Source organism: Phoca vitulina, unplaced genomic scaffold (genome assembly GCF_004348235.1).
Source record: "Phoca vitulina isolate PV1807 unplaced genomic scaffold, GSC_HSeal_1.0 scaffold2, whole genome shotgun sequence".
In the NCBI taxonomy this organism is placed as follows: Eukaryota; Metazoa; Chordata; class Mammalia; order Carnivora; family Phocidae; genus Phoca; species Phoca vitulina.
In genome coordinates this window covers 86296731-86308142 of record NW_022589705.1, presented here as the reverse complement: position 1 = coordinate 86308142, position 11412 = coordinate 86296731, and the positions used below count along the sequence as shown (strand labels likewise).

The following is an 11412-nucleotide window of genomic DNA, read 5'->3' as shown; positions in this document are numbered from 1 at the left end:
GTGTTGTTGTTTGCTTTTTAAATGTTCCACATATTGTTGCTTCTTGAATTTTCTATCATAATTCTGAATGAGTTAGGATTCCAAAGACCTGCCTCCCAGGTCTGTTATCTGTTCCATCAAGATAAGCTAGGGAAACCTCAAAGCCTCTCCCTATGATATGTAACTAGGGTGTGACTGGCCAGGAAAACACTGGGTCTGCAACACTCAGTGGTCTGTTGGATGACTTTCCTTCCCCTCTTCAGGCCTAAAGTGATAAAAGACAAAAGGTGGAGGCATTCTAGTCAGACCTTGGTAGCCTTGAGCACATCACATAACCTGCAAATTGGGGTAATACGGTCTCCCCCGCTTGCTTGCCCAAAGTCTCAGGAACGCTGCCTGTAAGGAACCTAACACGGGCTAGCTCACAATGATGTGTGGCTGGAGGCAAACACAGAGCCCTTCTGAGCCTCACTTGTAAGGTGGGGATAACAATGTCCACTCTGTAGGACCCCCTGCCCCCCGCATTAATGCACATAAAGTGCCTAGCAGACATTCGAGACACCAGGAGCAGATATTCAAGAGGACTCCTCCTGAAGGTGTCTGTCTAGGATTAAAGTGACTGAGCATAGGGGTTGAGTTAGCAAAGAACTGAAAACTCACAACTATCCCAAGGTCGGTTCAGCACTAACATCCTATGGTCCTCCCCTCCCTGTCACTCCCCACTCCCCAGCCTGGGCCCTGTCTGTCCCAGGTAGGTCCCGTTCAGCCCTCCTGGAGATGGGGCTCCCAAAATGGAAGGTGGGAACTGCCACAGGGGCAGGAAGCTGAGACAGTGTCAGCCCCACCTGGGCTAGGACTGAGCAGGGACCTCAAATCCACAACCTGGGTACATGAGTGTTCCTGTTCCCGACGAGCTGTCACTTCCTAAGGCGGGGACCGTGTGCCGCGGCTGTGTCTCCCAGGCTCGGCTTGGAGAACAGTCGAGGCAGATTTGGTCCCCCCAGATCTGAGTGGGGCTGGGGTAGAGCAGGTGGCCTTCCCTTTTCAGACTTACTCACGAAATCTGTGCCGAGGGCTGAACTCTCAATAGATGGCCACATACACCGGCCACAGGTGGTTCATTCATCCTCTACTGGAAGCTGGACCGGAGTGCCTGGGTGGCTCAGTCAGTTAAGCGTCTGACTTCGGCTCAGGTCGTGATCTTCTCAGGGTCCTGGGATGGAGCCCCGTGTCAGGCTCGCTGCTTGGCATGGAGTCTGCTTGTCCCTCTCCCTCTGCCTCCCCCCCATTTATGCTCTCTCTTAAGAAATAAAAATCTTAAAAAAAAATAAAAATAAAAATAAATAAAAGCTGGACCTTCTGAAAAAATCAGGGCTGAAGGACAAGGAAAAAGGGGCAGGTGCTTTCAAGGTGATCGGGCGCCCCCTCACCCTGCCCAGCCCCCAAGCTCTTTCCGCCTCACCAGACCGGACTCAGTACTGGCACGTGGCTTCTCACCTCCGCCTGTTCCACAGCGGGCCCCCTCCATGAACTCGGGAGCGAGGATCCTGTGGGGTAGTCCTGTACACACAGGAAATTAGTCACTGCCTGTGAGCGGGAGGGTCAGGGGCTTTGGAACAGCCTGGAGTTTTAATTCAGACCCACCACCTAGTAGCCGGAGGCTGCCAGGCCAGTGAACTTCCCCTCGTGGGTTATTTCCTTCTCTGAGATGCAGAGACCAGGAGAGCCTGCAGGTTTTGTGAGGATCAGCTCACCTTGAAATGAAAGCTCAGAAGAGCGTATAGCACAATACTCTAAATGTTCATCTCCTCCCTGCTGTCCCCCAGCATCCCACCCCGGCCCCATCGTGTCACTGCCCCTCTGCTCAGGACTTCTCCGTGAGGCCAGGGCCACCTATGGGCTACTCTCCAGGACGCCCGCCCCCAGGCCTCCACCTCACCAAACTGCCGAACACGCCCTGTAGGAGCCCCAGAGCACCTCTTTGCCCAGGAAGAAGACACACAGAGAGGCTTCAAGGTCTCTAGATCATTCCACCGCAATGAGATTCAGTCCCATTTCACGCAAGCCTCAGCCAAACCACCAAACTTTCGTTGACAAAGCAACAGGTTAACACTTGGTTGTAACATGTTTAATTTGTGCTGTCCACAGAGGACCCTGCATAGAACGGGTGTCAGCCCCCGGAGAGCACCCACCTCCCCCACACAAAAGAGGATAGCGGATGAATATTCAAAGCCAGGGAAGGGAGAGAAGAGACCTCTGACTAGTCGGAGGAGGTGAAAGGGGTTCCCCCACTTCTTTCCACAAACTCGGTGAGGGGGGGGGCACGTGAGGGGGTGAACAGCAACCCAGGAAGGGGCAATGTGACTCCACCCATGGGATGCTAACTTCTCAACGTGAGGAGGCGGGACTCTGGAAGAGGCTCTGTGCTCAGGGTGCTGGCTGGCGACTTTGCCTCGGTGACAGCCCAGGAGGGAGGCTGACAGGGCCAGGAGGCTGGGGCAGCAGCAGCCTTATTGCTTCGTTCAGGTGGTGAGGCCTGTCGGGCCGACCCCAGGCAGAGAAAGCCAGAGCCAGCCCTCGGGCCTCGGGCCTCTCGCGCTCCCAGCCAGGGCCGGCGGTGCGCTCCGGTCCCGGAGACACCAGGAGGGCTGCAGCCAAGCTGCCACCTTCACCACTGGGGACGACAGGACAGCCCGACTGTCCCCTCAAGTGGCCGCCCTTCAGCCTGCTGACCAGAGTTCCCAGCTTTTAGGCAGAAGGCGGATGGCGGGCGTCGCTCCCTTTTGTCCCGACACACATGTGCCCACATTAAGAGGTAAGGAGGTGAGGGGAAAGGGACACAGTTCCCGTGTCCAGCCTGGCCTTTTTCCTGGGGTGTAAGCAAAAGGAAGAAAGACTGTGACAGTCTCGTCAGAGGCGACTCTTCAGACAGCTCCGTGGGGCATACACCACACCCAGAGCCTGACTTCGCCTCCCTGCTGGCTGAGTCACTCAAGGTGCAAGACCACAGGAACCAGCAATTCCCCAGAAAGGACCAGAAGAGCTGGAGATCACTGGCTTGGGCCCTCAAGCGATGAGGTGCCGTCACACACGCACGCGCACACACACACATGCATGCACGCACACACATGCACGCGCACACACACATGCACGCGCACACACACATGCACGCGCGCACACACACACACACACACACACTCCGCCGGTTCCAGGAAGGCAAGGCCACCACACCACCCCAGGGTGGGGCCGTGAGTCTCAGCCAGTGGCGGAAGAGTCCCCGCTCTCGGTGGCAAGGCAACATCCTAGTGTTGGGGCTGTGAGGCCGGATGGCTCCCCCAGTCCCCTCCCTCAGTCGTAGCTGGGATGACAGCTGGGCCTCAAGACACAAATTCCTGGGAGGGGGGGTGGGGGGGCCCCCTCACCGCCAGCCGTGCGGCCTCCGCCGGTTAGCTGTTGTACAAGGGAATCACCCGGGCGATCTCCTGTCTGCACACGGGGCAGCGCTTGGGCTCGGGCAGGGCGCGGTAGCACTCGGTGCAGGAACACACGTGCCCGCACTCCAGGAAGACGCAGGACTTGAAGCTGCTCAGACACACGACACAGGCGCTCTTCAGACTCTCCCTGTCCTCGGGCTTGGCGCGGCTCAGCAGCTGGGCCTCATGCTCCTGGAACTCCTTCTCCATCTGCCGGAGGCGCTGCCTCTCCTGCCGCTGCACGTAGTGCTTGCGGAGGATGAAGAAGAGCACGGCGCAGGTGGCGAAGCCGAAGACCAGCGTCAGGACCTTCCAGAGTCGGACGCTGGACTCCTGCCTCTGCAGCAGGCCGTCGAAGTCCTGGCTGCTGAGGTAGTACTGCATGCCCTGCTTGGGGGGCTGCAGGCGCACGGAGCTGCTGTCCAGGACCAGCTCGCCGACGCCCGTGAGCGTGGCGCCCACCTTCAGCATCTCCTCCGTCTCCTGGATGCCTTTGGGCCGCTCGCCGCTGATGTAGTGGCCGATGACGTCGGTGAAGGACTGGACGGAGGGGTGGAACTTCTCGTACACGGTCTCCAGGCCCAGATCGTGGGAGTCCAGCGGCTTCAGCACTCGCACGGCCACGGCCACGCCGTCCTCATGGGGGACCAGGTCGAAGGGCACTGTGTTGGTCCTCTGGTGAATGATCTTTGAGCAGTCGTTCCTAAAACGAGAGAACCCAAGATAAAAGAGGACAGCAAACACCTCACGCCCAAGCACAGAGGGGATGGCCTAAATGCCAGGACAGGATAAAGTCCGAACGAGCTGGAAGAATACACACAAATCACTGTTATCCTAGTGCCTCATGATAGGGAGGCTCCGTTTTTGAGGTTCTCGGGCCGTATCAGTGGGCAATAAGCACTGTCCTAGATCAGCTCCACCGTTTACCTCTCTTTGCCACTTTCAAATAAATATCCAGTTCCTTAAGAAATGAAAAACGGAACTACCGTATGATCTGGCAATCCCACTTCTCGGGGTATACGTCCCAAAGAAGTGCGATCAGGGTCTCAAAGAGGTATCTGCACTCCTGTGTTCACCGCAGCGTTATTCACAAGAACCAAGACATGGAAACAACCTAGATGCCCATCAGCAGATGAGTGGAGAAAGAAAATGTGATACACACGCAGACATTATTCAGCCATAAAAAGGAGGGCAACTCTGCCATATGTGACAGTGACAACAGGGATGAGCCTGGGGGACATTATGCTAAGAGAACCAAGCCACTGCACAGAAAGACAAATACTTACACGAGGGACCTAAAACAGTCACACTCAGGAGCGCCTGGGTGGCTCAGTCGGTTAAGTGTCGGACTCCTGATTTTGGCTCAGGTCATGATCTCAGGGTTGTGAGATCGAGCCCCATGTCGTGCTCCGTGCTGAGCATGGAGCCTGCTTAAGATTCCTTCTCTCCCTTCCCCTCTGCCCCTCCCCCTGCTCACATGCGCATGCACACATGTTCTCTCTTTCTCTCTCTCTCAAAAAAAAAATAAAAATGAAATAAAATAGAAGTCATACTCATGGAGACAGAGAGCAGAATGGTGGTTGCCATGGACTGGGAGAGAAGACAATGGGAGCTGCTGTTCAGTGGGTATAAAGCGTCAGTTATACAAGATGAATACATTCTAGAGATGTGCCTGTAGCCTACAGTACCACATGCTCTAGTGCTGTTAAAAGGGTAGATCTCATGGGGCGCCTGGGTGGCTCAGTCAGTTAAGCGTCTGCCTTTGGCTCAGGTCATAATCCCGGGGTCCTGGGATCGAGTCCAGCGTCGGGCTCCCTGCTCAGTGGGGAGTCTGCTTCTCCCTCTCCCTCTGCCCTTCCTCACCGCCCTCTCCCCCACCCCCAACTCATGCTCAGTCTCTCTCAAATAAATAAATAAAATCTTTAAAAAAACAGCGGGGGGGAGGGGGGGGTGGTTGATCTCATGTGAAGCATTCTTACCACAATAAAAAATACAAAATACAAAACAAAAACCCACTAGGACTGGCTGGAAAAACCGTTCTCCCGCAAGAATACCGTCAGCATGAAGAAACTGGACTAGGCCTTGTCTCAGGGGAACCGGCAGACATGGGAACAGTACCCAGGACACCAGCACGTGAGCCGACCGACTGGGAGGCGTGGCCAGGGCAGAAAGGATACGTACCAGAGGTGGGTTGTCCGATTCCACACCATCTTGTGCTCCTGCAGTGTCAGCCGCTGAATCACGCCCTTGCAATTTTCCACGAACTGGCTGTTAAGCGTTTCTTTAACAGATCGAACAGCCCCTAAACGGAAACAAATTATTTTACTTCTGAAGAACTGTTCTGCCCTTTCCTTTCAAGGTGATTTAAATGTTGTTTTTAGTTTGAGTTGAATTAATCAAAATGATGCAAATGACATCACGGTAAGTTGTTTTGTCAGCACTCTGCTAAGCACTTTACATGGATCCATCATTTCAGCTTTCCAACCACCCTAAAAGGTTGGAATTCTTGTTCAGATGGGGTAAGGGAGGTTCAGAAAGGTTGGGTGATTGCGCCAGGATCACACAGCAATAACCCAGGTCTTTCTGACCCCAAGGTCCTAGTTCTGGAACACTGCCCCATACAAAAGGCCCTTAATATCAGCCAAGATTTTTATTAAACTTCGAGAAGAGGAAACTTTTAATTTTGCCAATAAATAAACATACCTTCAATAACAGCATAAGGCACACATTTTCCTGGGGCTTCTGAGAGAATGTTCTTTAAGTCTTCACCCAAGTGGATTCTTTTAGCTCCCTAAATGCAAACAACACATTCAACTGGCTGCTGACTACTGCATGTTCTACCACACTTACAGGCCCAACAAGAAAAAGACGATTTACTTTTTTTACGTAATGAAAAGAGAATGAGGAAATCAGGCAGGAAGGAGGTTATGGAGAATCACATTCCCAAGCTGTGCCCCAGAAGTTTCACCACATAACCAGGCATCTGCCACCCTGCGATTGGGGGTGCCAGCGACATTCTTTCCCCAGTTAACAGAAACATACCCTCCTCTTCATTTTAACTTTTTTTAGTGAAAATATGAAAGGTCTTTATCCGTTTTCATGCCACAGACTGAACATAATTTAATCTCTTCTTGACGACACAGAACCACGCATTAGAGGGCTTCTGTGGAAAGTACCTAAGCCGGTGCCCAGGACCTGGCAGGGGCTCGGGCAAGGGCAGGCGTTGCTCTCAGCGTGCCGGGGGCAATGCACGCTCTGCATTACACGGGACAGTACAGGGCTGCCCTCGCCGTGGGGGGCAAGGCTCTGTTCGCTGGCACTATTCTCCTACTTTCCAGTTCATCCTTCCAGCCTCTGACGAGCAGGAGACCATGGTGACAGCTGCCACCACCCCCCTCCTTCTGCCACCCCCTCCGATTCAGGTCCCCCCCTGCATGGGGACCAAGCAGCCTGGCACTGCTACATCAAAAATAAAGAGAAGATTAATAAAACCAATGACCAGTTCCTGAGCATCCATGTGCCAGGCACTGGGCTGGGCACTGGGGATTCAGGGATGAATCAAGGACACTTCCCACTTGCAGGGAATTGCATCAACAAATCTGAAGGATGCCAGGTACGTAAGCCCTCAAGGGGTGAGGAGGGATGGGTACTCTAGGTCACTGAGGTCACTCGAAGTTGAAGCTAGTGCTGCACAGTAAATGACAGGAGCCAGGTCAATCCCAACTTATGAACCACCTACACTGTGAGGATAGTACAAATAACAGCCCAGCAACTAGGAGTCTATTGACTCCTTTGTTCTGTCCCCCTCCCCTGGACTATTAAACTCGAGCACAGCTCGGACCTTGCTTGTCTTGTTCATTGCTGTCCCCCTGGTGCCGAGAACAGTGCCTGACCCATAGCAGGCACTCAATACGTATTTGATGAGTAAGTTAAGTGAATGAATAATCACTTAGACTACAACTGGCCCTTGAACAATGCAGGGGTGAGGGGCGCTGACCCGCCACGCAGTCGAAAATCTGTATATAACTCTGACTCCCCCAAAACTTCACTACTCATAGCCTATCGTTGACCAGAAGCCTTACTGATAACATAAGCAGTCAATCAACACATACTTTGTAGGTTATATGTATTATATGCTGTGTTCCTATAATACAGCAAGCTAGAGAAAAGAAAATACTTTTTAAAAATCATGAGAGAAAGGGGTGCCTGGGTGGCTCAGTCGTTAAGCGTCTGCCTTCGGCTCAGGTCATGATCCCAGGGTCCTGGGATCGAGCCCCGCATTGGGCTCCCTGCTCCGCGGGAAGCCTGCTTCTCCCTCTCCCACTCCCCCTGCTTGTGTTCCCTCTCTGTCTGTGAAAAAATAAATAAAATCTTAAAAAAAATAAAAATAAAAATCATGAGAGATTCATAGTACTGTATTTATTGAAAAAAAAAAATCTGCGTGTTAAGTAGACCCACACAGTTCAAACCAATGTTGTTCAAAGGTCAAATGTATATACCAGGGACTATGCTAAACACTTTAAAAGCATAAATCCATGTAATGCTCCTACCGTCCCTACACAGAACACATTATTATCCCCAATTACAGATCAGGAAACTGAGGCTCAGAGAGATGAAGTGCTTTGCTCCAAGTCACACAGCTGGTAGAGTATCCACCACAGGAAAGCCAGTTAGAATTTTTTTAAAGGGCAGAGGGAATATGGTCAGAAAGACCTGAGGTTGAATCAAGCTTCAGTGCATCCACTGTGACTTTGAGCAACTTAATTTACCTGAGTCTGTTTCCAGAGCTGTAGAAAATGGACAGAAAACTGCCACTGGATTTTTATGTTTATTAAACGACGGGAGGGCACCTGGGTGGTTCAGTCAGTTAAGCGTCTGCCTTCAGCTCAGGTCATGATCCCAGGGTCCTGGGATGGAGCCCCACATCGGGCTCCCTGCTCAGCAGGGAGCCTGCTTCTCCCTCTCCCCACTGCTCATGCTCTCTCTTGCTATCTCTCTCTCTCAAATAAATAAAATCTTAAAAAATAAAAATAAAAAATAAATGATGCATAACGTGGGAAGGAATCTAGCCCAGGGGCTGGCACATGTAGGCAAGCAATAAATATGCATTCCCAGCACTAGGAGAGCTACACAGGATAAGACTCAAACCTAGTCTGGACGTTTTGTAATCTGATCAAGAAAACTGAATCTAAAATATTAGGAATCCCAACTCTTTCCAGAAAGGGGCCATTTCATCCTCATTTGGAAACTGACTGGCAAAACTTTTAAGGTCACCCAAAAATGGATCCTGAAGAGTTCACTGCTTCAAAGGTCCCACATTGGGCCAGCCTGGTGCCAACCTGATTTCAGACTTTCAGAGTCAGAAAGTGAAGTATCAGTTATACTTCCAGCCAATGACTTCAGCATAACTCGCTTATTTATAATCAGACAAACAACTGGGCAGCTGGAATCTTACTAGGACACCACTTGCACCACAAATAACAACTGCCTGGTAACCTGGTTCATTCCGGATGGATTCCCAAACTCCCCTCCATGGCAGAGACTTCACACACTGGTTTCTAAGCCCTTACTGAAAACAATATGATGATAATGAACTAAGTCAGGTTTAGGAATCCTTCAGATACATGTCAAGTGAAGCCCTAACTGTGGTATTGTGACATTTCAGCCAAAAGGAATCCACGTTTACTGAGCATCTACCACTTGTCAAGCACTGAATAAGAACCGAGAAGGGGGAAGGGGGGAAAAAAGGATAAATAAGACCCTGTCTCTGACCTAAAGAGGTCCATCTCTCATGGGCCAGTCAGACATTCACAATAAAGCAATGTGGTCAATCAGGGAAAAGAAAAAAAGAAAAAAAATCCTACACTTGGAATCAAAAGACTTAAGTTCCAACCCAAGAAGCTATAAGACCTTTGCTCTGAGTCTGAATTTCCTGGTTTGCAATCTGGAGATGATTGTCATTTTCCCCACCTCAAAAAATCATTGTGAAGGGGGCGCCTGGGTGTCTCAGCCGTTAAGCGTCTGCCTTCGGCTCAGGTCATGATCCCAGGGCCCTGGGATGGAGCCCCGCATCGGGCTCCCTGCTCCGCGGGAAGCCTGCTTCTCCCTCTCCCACTCCCCCTGCTTGTGTTCCCTCTCTCGCTGTGTCTCTCTCTGTCAAATAAATAAATAAATAAAATCTTTTAAAAAAAATTATTGTGAAGAAAAAAATAAGATGAGAATGTGCTAAGCTGTAAAGGGCAGTCTAAGAAAGCAAGCTTTTTTTTTTTTTTTTTTTTAAGATTTTATTTATCTGACAGAGAGAGACACAGCGAGAGAGGGAACACAAGCAGGGGGAGTGGGAGAGGGAGAAGCAGGCTTCCCGCCGAGCAGGGAGCCCAATGCGGGGCTGGATCCCAGGACCCTGGGATCATGACCTGAGCCGAAGGCAGACGCTTAACGACGGAGTCACCCAGGCGCCCCAAGCGTTATTTTTAAAATAACTAAAATATTAAAAAGGAAGAGTCTGTAGAAGCAAGAAGTGAGTGGTTACAAAAATGGGCAAAGTCTAGGGTTCCTGCACTGGCTGTTCCCTCCATCTGAACTGTTCTTCCCCTAGACACCTGCGCGGTCTCCCTCACCTCCTCCTGGGCTCTGTTAAATGTCACCTTATTTAAAATAAAATAGCACACCACTGCATTTCCTCTCTTCCCCGCATGATTCCGTAGTATTTTTCTCCCCATCTGTCATACCATCTGAGGTACGTGTTTATTGCCTGGTTGCCTGTACCAGAACGGAATCTCCATGAGGGCAGGGACTTTTGTCTCGTCTACCCATGCGACAGCCCCAGTGCCTGGAGCAGAGCAGGCGGCCCTTCGTATTTGTCGAATAAGGGAATCAGGTCGAGATTCTGAGTAATGAGAGCGGCTGAGGAGAAAAGGGGAAGTGCAGCGGTTATCACGAGACCCGAATTCTGATCCTAGTTCCTCCCGTGACTCGGGGGCGACACCCCTCAAGGGCCGGTTTCCTCTCTGGGGCAGTTTCCGACGCTGGAGCAGCCCGAGGCGAACCGCGGGCTCACCATTACCGGGGGCAGGGGTGAGCCGACTGAGGCCAGGCTGGCTCCAGCACTGACCTTGAGCTCTTGGGCGACCTGGGCCTTCTGCCGGTACACGGAATACAGGACGGCGGTGACGACAGAGCTGGTGCCCAGGAGGATGAACTGGCCCAGCGAGGGCCGCCCTCCGCTCTCCATGGCTGCGCGGAGCCCTGAGTGCCGGCCGCGACGCCGAAGTCAGGCCGCGCGTCCCCCGCGCTCCGCCGCCCTCCGCCCTCCGCCCGGGACCGCGCCCCCACGCCGCCCTTCCGGACGCCAGTGCCTGGTCGCCCTGCGCTAACGCGCGGCGCCGGGGCCGGAAGTGGGCGGGGCCGAGCGGACCGGAAGACGGCGTTGCCGGGGTGATCGCCCGGGGGCGACCGCCTCCACAGGGGCGGGGTCTTCCTCGCCGAGGGGAGGGGAGGGGAGGGGAGGGGAGGGGAGGGGAGAGGGGGGCGGGGCGGGGCGGGGCGAGGTGGTTAAGGGGAAGTCAGAGATCGCACGTCGCTTGTGACCCTTTGCCCTTGGACGCGCGGCCCCCCCGGCGGTGATGAACACGCTCGTGTCGCCCTGGTCTCGATCCCTCTGGTTTCCTGGGGTTATCGGGTTTTTCGATGGGTTCTTGATGGCTCCAATCAGTAGATTGGGAGGAAAGAAGAGAACTAGTGTGTAGCAAGCACTTCGGAGTATTGCACATTTAAGCTCAGGGCAAACCTTGAGCCTTGGATTTTGTTCTTCCACTTTCCAGATGTGAAAACTGAGGCCGGGGAGGTTAGGGGATGTGCTCAAAGTCACACTGCTCATGAGTGCTAGAGAGGAATTTATCGGGCGCCAGAGCCCTTACTGTCAAAAGGGCAGATTTTATCACCTAAATAGCCCCTTAAT

The 11412-nt window shown here is 52.6% G+C and overlaps 1 protein-coding gene across 1 annotated transcript; it reads right to left on the bottom strand.

Moving 5' to 3' along the window:
• Positions 1-2075: 2075 nt before the first annotated feature.
• MUL1 (mitochondrial E3 ubiquitin protein ligase 1) lies at positions 2076-10833 on the bottom strand. The gene is made up of 4 exons (XM_032392180.1): positions 10567-10833; positions 6156-6243; positions 5634-5754; positions 2076-4155 (listed from the first exon to the last, which is right to left on the bottom strand). Exons 1-4 carry the CDS (start codon positions 10684-10686, stop codon positions 3426-3428), a joined length of 1059 nt encoding a protein of 352 aa, XP_032248071.1. The 5' UTR covers positions 10687-10833; the 3' UTR covers positions 2076-3425.
• Between the last annotated feature and the right edge of the window lie 579 nt (positions 10834-11412).